Raw genomic sequence first — 16,161 nt, 5'->3', positions numbered from 1 at the left:
CATGGTGGTACGTGCCTGTAATCCCAGCTACTCAGGAGGCTGAGGCAGGAGAATTGCCTGAACCCAGGCGGCAGAGGTTGCGTTGAGCCGAGATCGTGCCATTGCACTCCAGCCTGGGTAACAAGAGCGAAACTCCGTCTCAAAATAAAATAAAATAAATAAATATGTAAAAATAGTTAAAATTTTCAGACTCAGAATATAAAATTTACTAATTCTAACAGTTATAAAAGTTTAAAAGTCAGAATTTGCTTGCTATAGTAATACTGTTGATCATACCTAAACATCTCAGGCTCAGACACTGAATGAGTTCTCCTGAGAGCACAGACTGCCTTGCAGCCAATTGTTTTCCTTAATTCCCCATTTTAGAGATGATGTCATTGAGCAATAGATGAGTTAAAAAAGCTGGCTCAATGTCACATAGTTAATATTCAAAGTCCAATATTACTCGTACTGAAGCCCACACACCCAACTCCCAGCCATGCAGTCTACATATTGAAACATCAGCTCTGCATGGAGGGGGATGCTCGAATACCTACCGCATCCACCAAAGGAAATGGACCACCTCACGGAGGAGAAAGCAATGCCTGTCATTACCTTAATAACAGGAGGAATTCATTTTATCATAAAACAGCTGAATTTCAGAACTACAGAGAAGTACTGATGTGTATTTTAATTAGCAGGAAGCTGTATGAGTATGTTTAAGTATTTAAACAATGCTCTTGGGTGACAAAAATAACCCCTTACAATTGGTTTTAAATCGTTAAAATGCTCAGCTCACTATGAAGTCACCCTGAGCCTCATACTGTTTTAAGTTTTGCATAGTTTTAATTGGTTTTTTATTAGTGGGATGATTTTTCTCAACACTGGCATCTTTTAGTGGATGGCGCCTCACTGGTGTTTTTAGAAACCCAATCAAGCGCTCGCAGGGCTACCTCCGAGAGATCGCCGTTCTTGACGTGGATCCTGGCCATGCTGTCGAGCCACGTCTTCCTGAGCTCGGGCGTGCTAGCGTAGGATTTGGCCAGGCTGTACTGGAGGTCCACCAGCATCTCCGGGTCATTCTCGTGCTCCTTCATCTGGGCAGTGGCCATTAGCACCGTGCGTATCCTTTTGGTCAAGTCCTTCACATCAGAGGAGAAGCTGGTGTGCTAAAACAAGGGTGGAAGAAGAAAGGACACGGGGTTTCCTCTGTTTTCTGCCTGTCCACATGCACCTCAGTGCTGAGGAAGAGTCTTGGGGTAGAACTAACACGGGTCAGGCCACCCACCTTGATGAGCCGGTCACTGTTGGCACAGTTGTTGATGATGGACAGGGACTGCTGGAATCTGGTTCCCCCAATGCCAACAACATCTGCTATCAGCTGGCTGACAGATATGATGACCTTAGGGAAACACAAACGTGAGCGAATCAATTTACCTTCAAATGACTGCCCAGGTTGGGCTTCTCCAAGTTAGGATATTCCTGAGGACAGGGTAAAATGGTGGGGGAGGGGAGGTGCTTTGAGCAGGGATTGCTCCAGTGTAGGAAACAATATCTGAGGCATTTTCTTCCCCTTTAAGAATAATTCCAGCCAGGCACGGTGGCTCACGCCTGTAATCCCAGCACTTTGGGAGGCTGAGGTGGGTGGATTACAAGGTCAGGCATTCAAGACCAGCCTGGCCAAGATAGTGAAACCCCGTCTCTACTAAAAGTACAAAAAATTAGCTGGGCGTGGTGGTGGGCACCTGTAATTCCAGCTACTCTGGAGGTAGACGCAGGAGAATCGCTTGAACCTGGGAGGTGGAGGTTGCAGTGAGCTGAGATTGCGCCACTGCACCCTAGTCCTGGCAAGAGTGTGAGTCTCCAGTGGCTCAAGCCTGTAATCCCAGCACTTTGGGAGGCCGAGGCGGGTGGATCACGAGGTCAAGAGATCGAGACCATCCTGGTCAACATGGTGAAACCCCGTCTCTACTAAAAATACAAAAAATTAGCTGGGCATAGTGGCGCATGCCTGTAATCCCAGCTACTCAGGAGGCTGAGGCAGGAGAATTGCCTGAACCCAGGAGGCGGAGGTTGCAGTGAGCTGAGATCGCGCCATTGCACTCCAGCCTGGGTAACAAGAGCGAAACTCCGTCTCAAAAAAAAAAAAAAAGAGTGTGAGTCTCAAAAAAAAAATAACAATAATAATTCCAGAAAGTGATTTTGCTATCCCTAAACATATATCATTTGCAAAGCAAAATGCTAATCAGGAGAGCAAAGGGAGAAGGACAATGAGATAAGCCCACCCACTTGGATAGTCACTTACCTATTATCTTCTCTAACCAAGAGGGAGATATGATTTACTTCCCAGTTTTCAGTCTGAAGTTATATGTATTAAATATGCAATGGGTAGACTGCCCTTTGTGCTACTTTATCAGAACATGGATATATTAACTGTGCAACGGGGGGCTCTGTCTTTTTCTGGCTCTATGAATAGCACTGACTTAATCCAGTTGCTCCAGCTAAAGCATGGAGGCCGTCTTTATTTTTCCTTTTCCTTCACCACACCCAGGTACAACTGGTCACCAAATGTTGTCAACTCAATCTCCTCTTCCTTCTTACCTCACCATTACTGGTCTAGGATATCATCCTCTCTGATTTAGCTTTGACAATGGTCGTCCTAGCTGAGGTCTAGACTACCCTCGACCCATAATCAACAGTGTTGATTATGGGTCGAGGGTAGTCTAGACCTCAGCTAGAAGTTCAGAAGATCTGTCCAAATATGCAATGATTTGAATATGCAACCATGGGTCCTCCTCAACTCCTTCTCACCCATATTCTAAACTCCACAGTAAGGAACATCTCTAGTTCCCCATATGGGTGCTGCCCAGTGGTTCACTGTGGCCTGGAACATGCTCACTGCTCTTCAATCACCAGCCCCTACGCATCCTTCTCATCCTCCAGGTGCCCCTCCTGATGCACTCAAGTTCCTCTATAATAGCAGTGGCCATACTTGCACTCTGAGAGTTCCAGGGCTTGTCTGTGACCTCCATTAGACTACATTCCATGAGGGTGGGGAGAGGGTTATTTTGTTCATGGTCGTATCCATGAGTCCTATGCAGACTATATATATATATATATATATATATATATAAAGGGTTAAATGTAGAGATGGAAAAGGGACACCTACCATGTATTTGTAGAAAAACTGAGTTTACAAAAATACACAAGTTGTATCATTATCTTGGCTGGCTCTTAGAGTAGAGAATTTAGGATGCTTTAACTCTGGAGAGATAGCAGATGTGTCAATAGATGGAAGACAGAAAAGAACCACTTTGGTTGGGCTTTTTGTTTCTTACCTAAAATGTTTACTATTAAGCATCCTCACATAGGTTCTAACACTTCTTGATTCAACAGAATTTTAATCAGTACAATATTGACTCAATATTTAAATGTCAATTTTCCAACAGAAATGCATCTGGGGCCCAGGTCTTATAAGTAATGGAGCATGAAATAAACCAAGCCAGAAAATGTGGCTTCCAGTTTTCCAGATCTTGCAGTATCTTTATGACAAGGTAAATTGGTCAATGTGATACTCAAAGTTTTCCTGATACAGCAGGATTTCACAGAGTAAATCTGTACTGGAAAGATAAACCACACGCACTTGCAAATGTGTCCGGACAAAGGACTTCTTTCCAGTGTAATCGAAGTTGTTCCTCATCAGGAAGTAGAGCAGCTGGGAGGCCTCGGTCCTGATGGAGCTCAGCTTGGAGTTACAGCACTTGAGAATCTCGTAACACAGAGCCGCACACATGTCTGCTCTCCCTTCATAGAATGTTGAGGGAAACTAGACAGGATGAGAGGAAACAGATAAAGCACAGAAGAATCAGTGCTCGGTAATGTACCCTTCAATTCTGGGAGGAGGAGCCAAAACATCTAACATACCCATGAAACAACTTACCTTATAAATTAAGGATCTTAAGGCAGTGAAGACATTTTTTAAAGCTGTTTCAGACTGATGTTTTTGAAGAAAACACAGGTAGACATCAAAAACTTTTTTCATGAGAGGATTATGTCCATGGTCAGCCAGGAGCTGGTTCTTAAAACACACATTGATGGCTTTGTTAGTAAAACACACCAGACACCTCTAAGTAGGTTTCACACAATTTCAGGCTCAAGGATTAAATATTCTAAGTATTAAGACAACTTATACTTTAAATAAACTCTGCCTTGAATCCTCTAGGAAAGTACAGAATTTTTTTGTAGAACAAACAAATCTATCAATACATTTATATTTTGGGGATAAACCTCCCAGCAAACTGTAATCCAGTTGAAAGGAATACTTGCTTAGTACTGACAGGGCTTCTATTTATTAATATTTACTCATTTTTACTGTCTACCAGCAACTGATACAGAGGTGTCATTTGTGACATCTTAATTTCAACAGAGAAGTGCCATCACAGGTATCCATTAATTACAGATGGGAAAAAATACTCAAGTAAGGTATATGAAACAGGGCCTCAAAAATAAGGTTACCTCCCCAGGCTCCTAAGGCACCATGCTAAGCTATGAATAATAAGAGAGTTTGGTAAAGTGGAAAATGTACAGGCTTCAGTCAGGTACCACTTATCATGGGCATGAATTTGCACAGGTAAACTGAGTCTCAGCATCCTCATCTGTAAAATGATGACCCTAAAATTGACCTTGAACAGCAACTGTGAAGACATGAGGTCAAGTGTAGAAACCATCTTATACATACTTTGGTCTAGCTCAATAGGTGGTAGCTCGCAGGGTTTTAACATTTTGTAGATTTTACTTATCAAAGAAAATAAGAAGACTATAATTTGCTTCTAGTCATTCAAGATTTCCTCATGTCAGTAGAAAATTCACACAAATTAAACACTTGGAAGCCTGGTTGGCTGAAACTCCCATCAACTGCAGAATATACACAGTAGCTAGAGGTGTGACCCAGCAAGCAGCCAGTAAGAGCTTTGTGTCTAAATGTGCACGACACTGAAGAGTACCACCTTTCAATATGGACAAACTGTCTGAACAAAGCTCTGTGGGGGGAAGGATATGTGTATGCATTCTGCACAAGCAGGCAGATGCGACTTCAATTTAAAAAATGTCAAGAGGCCAGTATCTCAAACCAATCTTACAATTTGGCCAAATGAACAGGGGTAATTTATGTCCAAATAATTTTTCTACATAGCAAATTATGGTTGCAGTCATAGTTTCAGAGCAAGATTTACCTTGTCTTGTTGTTGAAGGGATATTTCTCCTCAAGGAGTTTTTGTGTTTTTAGGTCCAGTGAATTATGGCTATATCACAGCTGGCAGAACACCTGGAATTCCCAGTGATCTTTCTATTATGAAATACTAAGGTACCATATTGAATTCCACCATGTGAAAGGGGAGCAATTTAATGAACAGAAAATGGGACTAATTAAATGAGTATAATCTAATTCTCAACCATGAGCAGCTATTCACACACACAAGGAAACAGATTTCCAATGTTTCCAGAAATGCTTACAAGTTTTATCTATGAACACCATTTTCTTAGGAGCCGTAGTTTGAAAAGCCTTGCTTTTCTCCAGCATTTATATTCCTAATTATGACTAGATTAAGATTTATGTGAATCTGGAGGTGAGACTTCATTTTCTTAGCACTCTTTGCCAGGGCTATCCAGGAGATATGGTTTCTACAAAAATTGCCAAGCTTCCCAAGCTCTGCTCTCTGAACTGGCCTGTGTTTCTAATGTTTCTCTACTTTAGTCAAATTTCTCCACCTTTCTCTCTCTATGGTCAGGTTTTAGTCCTCTTTAGCTCTGATTTCAAAACTTGTTTGCAAGAATGGAGTTAAAACTCATTTACATTATATATCCCATAACCTGTTGTAAACCTCAAATGTTTACAATATAACTTATTTTTAAAAATATGTAAATAACCACCATTTAAATGGGTAAAGGACCTTTTGTCCTAGACACACCCTAGTTTCCTAACTACTTGCCTTTATTTTCCAATCATTTTTTTTCCCTCTGTCTCTGTGTCTCCCTGCTGCGTTCTCATTAATTAGAAGGTCACATACATTAAATACGAACACATCTTTGAACATTCAGAAAGGCCCACAGGGGGCAAAAAAGCAAAACAAAAATCACCCTTAACTGTTCCACTCAGAAATAACCACAGATAACAATACAGGGTATCTTATTTCTATCTTTTTATCCCTATAGACTCTTGCTGAAGATGGGAAATTTTCACTTAGGAAATTAAATGACACATTAGAATAATATAAAGGCAGGGCTTATTTCTAGCAATAAAGTGGAGACTGCTTATCTAGGAATTCTGTCTTGGATTCAGGTTTGACAGTTGTAACATGGTCTCTTATGGCACTTAATCCAGAAGACGGGCCTTTCAGAAAATGAATGCTCAGTATCAGTAATTTTAAAAGATCCAGGAACACAGAGGAAAACAAACCTCTGTCCAAACAAACGGGTGTCCGAATGAGGTATCTGGAACAAAGTTAATTTAAGATAGCAAACTCTTCTCAGTCAGACAGCATTTATCATTATATATACATTGATTTAAAAATAACTTTAACAAGTCAGTTTGGAGAAGAGCCATTTCTGTTTCAGATGTTTGCCAATCACTAAGATGACCTAAGCCTCATGTGCTGGCAGACCAGCTTCACGGCTGTGCAAAGCAGATCACAGGCTGCTTTGCAAGCCTCCGACTGCCCATGTGCTCCTCCTGTCTTGGTTCGTATTGTTGCTGATTATCTGTTACTTCTCACTGTGCAGTTCAAATCAAGAAGAGGCACTAAATGGAACTGCTAAAAATACATTTCCAGATTAAATCTGTGAGCACATTAAAAATATTGTAAACTACTTGAAGGCCAGTATTGGTTTGGGATCATGTTAATAACAGACATCAGAAAAACCATATTTTCCTGCATGTAACAACCTGTTTACAAAACAAACCCTTTTATGTACTGAGATAACATGTGTGAACATACGCAGATTTGTAAATATCTGTCACCTGATAAGTGTTTGGTAATTTTCTTCTTCTGTCTGTGTAAGAGATCATTCAAATACCTTGGATCTTTACTCAACTCACCTCATCTTTCTCTCTCATACACACTCACACACATATGACTTAGTGGAGAACAAGACCTTTGGACAGGCCAGTTGTGTAGTGATCTTGGGCAAATTTCCTAGCCTCTCCCAGCCACGATTTCCTCATCTGTAAAATGTGGGATAATTCGATCTACCAGGCAGAGCTGTTGTGAAGATTAATGCCTGAAGCACAGAGGCACTCAATACACAGCAGGAGGCTAATGTAATAATAATAACCAGAATTCTGGGATTAAATCTTTCAAACATTTTATCTTATTAAGAAATTGATTGTCGCTGGCAATTTATTAGATGTGGCCAATTAAGAGTCAGTAACCACACAGCTATACCTGCTGAAGATGACTTTCTTGAATTATGTTAGCTCACTCACTGTTATAACTCTTCTGATGTGTTCCAACTGATGCCTCAGCCGAGTAAATATTTGCAGAGAAAGATCCCAGTGGCTGTGGTGCCAATGGGCCTCTCATATCTGTGAGTCTAAGCCAGGGAAGCCTGTCTTAGCACATGGCCCAACATCCAGTAATGCCATAGAGTGCACCATACATTTGCCTACCTCCCAGTGGGAGGTGTTGAGCTGTAAACAGGAAACATTTTTTGCATGCAGGCATATAACCCTGGACAGAGATCTCCTTAGCTCTAAAAGCTCAACCTTCCCTGGGTGTCTCAGGGATCAGACCCTTTGCCATAGGACCAGAGAGGAGCACACACAGGGGAAAGTGCTGACTGTTAACCTGGAGTTCACATTTGAGCTCCTACTGCGTTCCCATTCCCAGATTGGAGGCCAGATATTTAGAGATCCAGGAATAGTGACAAATACTCTTCTTTACTATTTTTTTTTTTTTTTTTTTTTTTTGAGACGGAGTCTCGCTCTTGTTACCCAGGCTGGAGTGCAATGGCGCGATCTCGGCTCACCGCAACCTCCGCCTCCTGGGTTCAGGCAATTCTCCTGCCTCAGCCTCCTGAGTAGCTGGGATTACAGGCACGTGCCACCGTGCCCAGCTAATTTTTTTGTATTAGTAGAGATGGGGTTTCACAATGTTGACCAGGATGGTCTCGATCTCTCGACCTCGTGATCCACCCGCCTCGGCCTCCCAAAGTGCTGGGATTACAGGCTTGAGCCACCGCGCCCGGCCTCTTCTTTACTATTAAGCAGGCAACCTGAAGGGGGCTGAGTTAGAACTGCAGGCTGTTCTCACAGGTGCCACTCAGACTGCACTAGTGCCCTGTGTGCCCGTAGCTCACCCCATGATGCCGCTCCGCAGCTCCAGTATTTCCTGCTTATTCGCCAGCAGAGAGGGGAAGGTGTTACCACTGCTGTTCTGAACTTAACGGTTCACGTTTGAGACTGACACAGGTGTGCATAACCAGATATTCACTTTTAAAACCTTCCCTGCCTTTTTGCTAAGAATTTTTAACTAAAAATACCCAAAAGAAAATAGAGGTTCTGAAACCTTTTTCCTGTTTCTAGTAGAGCCAGTGTAACGTTCAGGTCTCACAGCCAGAGTTTCTGATTCAGTGGGTCTGGGTGGTGGCCCGAGGATTTCCATTTCTCACATGCTCCCGGGCTGCAGCTGCTGCTGGCCTGGAGACCACACTCTGAGAGCCTCCGTAGTAGAGGCTCCGGGTACCAAGGCCTTCCTACCCCTGAGCTCATTCTGTGCAAACTCATTTCTAATCTCTCAACTGGGCTCCTAGTAATGGGTTTCATGGGGACAATAGTGGGGTGGCGGCTAAGGAGAGTAAGGTATATAATAATAAAGTGACAGGGTGTCAGGAAAACTATCATTACTCTTCCCAAAAGGAATATGCTTTCTGAGTAGTGGAAACAAGTAAAGCAGAGAATGACTTTGGTTCTATTTCCCGAATACCCTTGCAAATAAACAAATTGCTGCAATATTTATGGCATGTAAACACTCATTCAATTTCTCCTTTCTATGATAGAAATGGAAGTAATCATTTAGCAAGAATGAGAAGTATTAGGTTCCTCAAAACAGGAGAGTAGCTGAAGAGTCCATCTCCACTTATCTGAATATTTGCTAAAACTTAAAAATAAGGCCAAAAAAAAACCTTTCATTTTCTATCTCCAAAATGTTTTTATCATTTAATTTAGTAACAGATAAAAAACTGAAAAGATGAACATGTTTGTATTTATTGCTCCTTTCTATATAAAAATTTAATTTAAATGCAAAAACATCTGGATATATTTAAAGATATTCAAGGCAGAAATGCCTGAGTAGTTGCCTATATTCGTCATCCTCAAGGTTCGAGCCAAGAGTTAACCGCCTTCAGAGATGCTGTTTCCACCATGCCCAAGCCCACAGCACACACTGACCAGTTACATTTTATTTCAGGGCATTCAAGCCATTCACTGTGGAATGATTTCATTAAAGGAATTTAAAGATTAATGGTTTCCTTACAGGGACAAAAACAATTGCTGATGTAAAAATGCAACACAGTAGGTGTGTGCTGGTTGAGCTTACCCAGCAGAATGAATGTGAAAGGCAGAACTCGGGCCACCGACAGCTGATTGATACAAACCTTAAACGCCAATGTAAATAGAGAGAGTGTGTCCAGAGCCGTCAGGCAAACCTCAGTAGCAATGTTGGCTTCAAGTAATGACTGGTGCAGAACATCTGCGTCCGAGTGGCCATAGCCTGCATGAATTACAGCACAAGATTACTGCCCAGTGTTCAGAAGGCAAGGCTGGCGGGATGGGGTCACACAGTCAACTTTTGATTATTTACCAGGGTGCCCACTTTGGGACCTTGTCTCCCTGTTTGCCTTTTTTTGGTGGGGGAAGGAAGGGAGACAGTAGTAACAATATTTCCATTCAATTATAACTTTTTCCCATTCTGAAAGGGCAATAACTACAGCAAACATTGATGATGCACCTTCTGCGTGCCAGCCAGGATTCTATGAACTCTACACATATTCTCTCATTTAATCCCTCGACAGCCCTATGAAGTATGAACATTGTTGAACTGTTGGTACAGAGAAGGAAAAGAAAGCACAGAAAGGCTAAACAACTTGTCTAAAGTCACAGAGGTAGTAAACAGTGGAGACAGGACTTGGACCAAGGCAGGCGTCAACCAATTCTGCTGTCTGGCAGGAGTGCTGGTGGAGGCTAAGATTTCCAAAGCTCCCCATGTAGATGGAGGCTGCAGCACAACACAGGTTAGGAAAATGAGCCTGAGATCAGGCTGTTGCTCACCGAGTCCTGCTCTGCCACTCACCTGCTGTGTGGCCTTGGCAAGTTATTTGGCCTCTTTATAACCTCAGTTTCCTCATCTGTAGAATGGGGACAAAACAGTGTCTGCCTCAAAGGATTGTGGTGAGGATTAAATTTTTTAATATTTGTGAAGCTCTTAGAACAGCACCTGGCACACAGTGAGTGCTATGAAGGTGTTAAGTCAATAACATCAGGTGCTATGTTATCAGCAAGGCTCATGAATGATAATCAAGAGTTGACTGTGCAGGGCATAGTACTCTACTCGCTTTAAGAAAAAGCATAAAAGCCAACATGTCTGAAAGAAATGTTCAGAAAAAGAAAAGGACTTGAAGAATCTGTCATTTAAATTTAGCTTAACCACACATAATTTAAATGGAAATGGAAATCTTCTATAAGCGGCAAAATCAATTTAGTACTGATATAAATGCAATTTTGACATACAATTTGAGATATTAAATTATGAAATGGTATGCATTAGCAGAAGTACATATAGGGATGCAAAGATGTTACAGTACTGATCTAGATTACAAGGGAAGATGGCAATATAATAAAACGCCATGTAATGTCTTTCTCCAAGGAGCAAAAATAAAGCAACGCTTATTACTGAAGTAATTTTCCTAGTACTCCAGAGAGGAGGACATTTTGTTCATAGATCAGGAAAATGAAGTACAGAAAACCTAGGAAATTTTCTCGAGACCAGTCATGGGAAAAAACCAGAATCTACACTCCAAATTCCTTATCCAGGTCACTGTATCATAGTACATGTTATTGGGAGAAAATCAAGTCACTAGCATGACATCATTCTGACTTAAATGTCAGAATTATAGTGTTTTTTAAAAGGCTACAAAAGAGCTCTTTCAAGCTACAGAAGTGATTTTTAAAATAGGATAAAAATGCTGTTGTGTGCTTTTATCCAATGCTGCTCTGCTTTCACAAAGGTGGGGCTGAGATCTGTTTGTGGAGCACATCACTCCCACTCTGCAGCACAGCCAGCATCTCTCTAGGTTTAGGGAGGATCGGCCATACATCTGGCACCATGCTAGTTCCATTTCATTTTTGCTTTTTGGGTACAAAATCTCCCAGAGAAAAGAAAGGTGGATATGTTGAGGTACTAATATTACTTGTACTGCCATGATGGTAAGCCAAGGCACGATTTTATTCAGAGAGGTTTGTTTGGTAAGATACAGAGACAATGAAAGGAAAACAAACAGGTCAATGATTACTGTTAAAGTGATCACATACTGTGGTAAGAAGGCACACACAAAAAATACAACACCTGTTATCAGACCAACCAAAATGATCACACAGGTCCAAGGGATCCTTTCCTGGCAGCTGCCATTTGCCTTGAATGAGTTTTCATCTAGATTCAATTTTAACAAGGAACTGGCTTTATTTTAATTTCTTTCTCTTTGCAGAACTGTCCTTCTCTCTGTCTAGATCACCTACAGGTGAAGTGCATCTAGGTGATCATTACCAATGAGATCGCCTGAAGAATGCCCATAGAATTTAACTACTCCCAGCTGAAAGCCTGAAACAATTAAAAATTAGAATTTGGCCAGATGCTGTTTTAAAACATATCACCAATAGACTATGCTAATTGAGTTATTATATAATTATGTATACACATATGGAAACATGGTACTGGGAAATGTTATTACACCATCTATCTACTCTCCTTCAGAGTCAGATTCATACAAAAATTGTTATGCTTGCCTGAGTCATACAGCCATCTAAAAGAAATGGTCCTTTTAGCCAACATTTTGTTATGCTTTGCTTTTCCTTCAACTGTTTCATCTAAAAAATCAGCAGGATTCCTGAGCTAGTGCTATTTTTTTAAATCCCTAAAAATAACTGGCAGCATACAGAGGCTGTCCCAGTCACAGACACTGGAGACCGTATGTCTCAAGGCCTGGAACAGAGCTGTGCAGGAGGAAGACTTTAATCAAGTCATCATGGTATAGACCAACGCAGGAAAATGAAGCTGAGCTAGTAAATCCAAGAAGAGACAGAGATATTTCTTAAATTACGGGTTGGCAATGTTTTGAAAGCTGATTAAGAAGCTTTTGACCCAGGCAAGTAAGGCCTGTGATGTGAACCACACAGATTTCCACTAGGGGGTCGTGGTGCCTGCGGGTCTGCACTGATTCCCTCCACCTGGCTCTTCTGGCCAGAGCTGCAGGACTTCTGTAGGAATGTGCCATCTCTGGCACACATGCCCTGGGCTGCTTTACAGTCCTTCGGATTAACTGCTCAAATTGATACAATTTTCATTCTATTGTCATTCTGACAACACTTATTCTAAAGTCCCCAAATATTTTAAATACTCAGGGGCCACGGATTAAATTTGTCTACACTGAACCTAATCCTGTTTTACAAACTCACGTTACCTGCATAGTTCAACTGGATAATGGTGTCACATCAGTGAACTTCCTCCTTCCTCACCACCATGACATCAGAGGTAATGTGGTGGGTAGGATGGAAGCCTGAGGCCACACACCTTTTCTGAATGCCAGAGGACATTGGGATAGAAGAGTAGGTCAGAGACATATTCCTACGGGGGGCACTTCCATGTTGATAGCTGCCTTCACTCTTTATGCAACCAAAATTCTTGTTTTTATTTTGACTTTTACCCTCTCTAGTCCATAATGTGAATCCAGAAACATAGTAAGTTTTAAGAGAAAATATAAATACCAAATGACAAGGAATTTTCTTGCTGAAAGAACTCTCCAAATGTAGAAGACCTAGTCTAGATATATACTAACTCATGGCATATGGTTTTACTGAGTACAAACATTTTTGCAAAATATCAAACTGATCAACATCTATACAATCTATTATTCATTTCCATCCCATTTTTGCTGTTAAAAAGTTTTCCTCACAGACTGGCAAAGAGTGGAGAACAGAATAGTAGCAGCCCAAGGCAAAATTTATGTCATTTGATATCTGTTCTTTGATCCACAGATGAAGAAAACAAATATGCTCAGAATGCTGTGTGGAGACACGGGCTCTAATCTGAGGGTTTATACTTCAGGAGGCAGGTGTCATACCATCAGCTTTCTCTTCCCTGTGGCCTTTTTAAACCTAATGTTGAGCTGCATCTGAAAATGGGACCTCATATGAAATAAAGGGCCCAAGTGAAAATACTTGGTTTAAACATACCACACATCTTAAAGTCCTCTGCAAGGATATTACAAATGACTGACTTTAAACGTACACTGTAGCAGACCTTCTCAACTCTGAGACCCCATCAATTGCAAGGAACACCAATCAATGACAGACTACCATATCCAATGTAATGTAAGATATACCCAACTTTGGAAATACTAAAAAATGCACAAGAATCAAGGAAACACAGATCAAAATCAAGGAAATAAGTGTTTTGTTTATAAAAAAACTTTTTTCGAATCGAAGTCTCTCTGTTACCCAGGCTGGAGTGCAGTGGCGTAATCTCGGCTCACTGCAACCTTCACCTCCTAGGTTCAAGCAATTCTCCTGCCTCAGCCTCCCGATTAGCTGGAATTACAGGTGTGTACCATCATGCCCAGATAATTTTTATATTATTGTAATTTTTTTTGTTTTTAGTAGAGATGAGGTTTCACCATGTTGGCCAGGCTGGTTTACAACTCCTAACTTTAAGTGATCTACCTGCCTCGGCCTCCCAAAATGCTGGGATTACAGGTGTGATCCACTGTGCCTGGCCACAAACATTTATTTACTATTTTGAATATATGTTTAAAGCATCCAAGCACATTTTACCCAATTTTAAAGATATATTATGCATGCTTTAAAACTTTTGAAAAATATTTTAACTCAGAGATGTCTACATTCTTTGTATTTTTCATATTAATTCAATATTATATACAGTAAAGGAATGTAATGATTGTCTATATTCATTTTCTTGCTTGTGTTTCATAGACATCAAAGATGCTTCAGAGTTAAACGGGGCCTGGCAGCCACGCCATCAACTCCTCATGGCATGCTTAAAGTGACCTGGACAATACCCCAGCTGGGCCTCCTCCAGTCTGTTTTCACACCTCCAGCTGCAAGTGTCCACGTGAGCTTCACAGGCAGCTCAGCACGTGCCACTCAAGGGCAGTTCAGTTAGAAAATGCTTTCTGATTCTGATCTGAAATAGTATCTGCAACTTGACCCAGTAATCTTTAACTGCCTATTAGATGGAATCATATGAAATCCAGATTTTCTTGACATGCTGCTACCTCTTGGCTGGCGTTCCCCACATCACACCAGTGGGAAATATGAATTATGCAAATGAACTTGATGTATTCCAAGAACAACACATGACATCAAAGTAAACATAGTGTTATTTTATATATATTTTGCAAATGTACCACTTATTTGCAAACACGTGTCACTTAGTTTTCACCTCATAATGTGGTTTATAAGCATGTACATGTATACACACACACATATACATGTTCATGTATGTACAGTAAACAGTCCCTTCTTTGTGGTTTTATGCTATCACTGTGGTTTTGTGCTATGACTCTCAATTTTTCATTTGACACAAATCTCTTCCACTGATACACAATGAGCACAAATTACACTAAATATGTCAATGCCTAAGTGTTCTAAAGTTTACTTTCCATACACCTGAGAAACGACCCCAACTGCAAACCTGTCCTTTAAGGGTGTTTTTCAAATAGCTAAGATGACTTGGCCATCATGGGATTGGGCATGGGGATTTGCTATTTTATTTCCTACCAAAATCAAAGAGTAAAGACAGGTTTTCCCCCAGTTCCAAGTGCAGTGTGTGTGGTGCCTTCTTCCACATCCTGTTACCAGTGGTGATGGGCGCAGACCTACAAAGGATTCTGTTTCCTGTGGGCTTCTGCTGCCCCCTGCTGGTCAAGCTGAGTTCTGACAAAGCCTTTCCTACTCTACAGAAAAGAGGAAATGAATAATGCAGATGTACAGGGACTCTTCCTATTTCTATTCTCTTCTGAAATAAATTCATTTTGGACTCCTGGGGATCCCTGGCAACATTCACACATATTGGAGCTATGTCATATTGGTTGGCCCAACAGAAGGTATTGTATTTGTTGTTAAACGGGATTTTTTAAAAAAAGACATACATGGCCATAAAATTTCCAAAAAATACCCAGGTACAGATGTAAACAAACATGTACATATATATATACACACATATACATGTTCACGTACATACAATATGCACTCCCTTCTCTGTGGTTTTTGTCTGAGTTGATGATTTGGAGCTCAAAGAGCTAGCAGAGGGAAAAGATGAAGCCACTCAAACTCATAATGAGAATTGGAGATGTAAAACAAGGCTGAGTTCTAGGACATGCAACAACTTAGGAGATAACAGAACCAATATGGAATAAGCAGGAATTGTAGGAACGCTGGCGAGGGCTAGAAGAGTCTGCTACATGCTGTTTACTGGCAAAGCAGGAGAAATGTGACTGAGGACAGTGTGCCACTGAAAACTGACAAAAGCGGAGGGAGGCAGGACAGGGCTCTGTGGGTAGCAGGAAGGCAGAATGGGAATAAACTATGTTAACAAGATGGCTTTTGGCAGCAGCAGCAGCACCAGGCCAGCTGTCTCTCTCTTCCAGTTCGAGTTACCACCACAAAACCCATTTGCAGTGGGAAGAGCTGCTGCATATCCAAGTGGATTAAGGTTATTTATTCACATGTGGACCATTCATTTAATTTTTGTTTGTTTTCTGTGTTTCCTAAATGATTATCTTTGGAGGTGGAGTCCTGGTGTACTTAGAATTTGTTTTAAAGTGCTTCAAGGTTTAAGCGTTTATTTTAACCAATAGTGAGTTAGCCTCTGTGTTATAGAAAGTATCTGGGCAAAGGAG

The 16,161-nt window shown here is 41.1% G+C and overlaps 1 protein-coding gene and 1 long non-coding RNA gene across 30 annotated transcripts in view; one reads left to right on the top strand and one right to left on the bottom strand.

The window, feature by feature from the left end:
* Positions 1–16,161, bottom strand: part of DOCK9 (dedicator of cytokinesis 9) — a 303,837-nt gene that overhangs the window by 37,920 nt on the left and 249,756 nt on the right. For all 29 annotated transcript variants that reach the window (XM_064362199.1, XM_064362208.1, XM_064362204.1 and 26 more), the window contains 5 exons: positions 9,628–9,743; positions 3,920–4,057; positions 3,623–3,805; positions 1,268–1,381; positions 933–1,148 (listed from right to left, as the gene is read on the bottom strand). In XM_064362199.1, the coding sequence (XP_064218269.1) occupies positions 933–1,148; positions 1,268–1,381; positions 3,623–3,805; positions 3,920–4,057; positions 9,628–9,743 (767 nt within the window). The remainder of the gene's footprint in view (positions 1–932; positions 1,149–1,267; positions 1,382–3,622; positions 3,806–3,919; positions 4,058–9,627; positions 9,744–16,161) is intronic.
* On the top strand, positions 4,362–6,843 carry LOC105721569 (uncharacterized). The gene is made up of 3 exons (XR_001108366.2): positions 4,362–4,421; positions 5,264–5,341; positions 6,592–6,843. It is a non-coding gene; the product is annotated as an uncharacterized LOC105721569 (long non-coding RNA).

The sequence above is a fragment of the Aotus nancymaae genome, unplaced genomic scaffold (genome assembly GCF_030222135.1).
Source record: "Aotus nancymaae isolate 86718 unplaced genomic scaffold, 86718_ANA_hifiasm-v0.15.2.pri h1tg000048l, whole genome shotgun sequence".
In the NCBI taxonomy this organism is placed as follows: domain Eukaryota; kingdom Metazoa; phylum Chordata; class Mammalia; order Primates; family Aotidae; genus Aotus; species Aotus nancymaae.
This window is presented reverse-complemented; position numbering and strand designations above follow the sequence as displayed.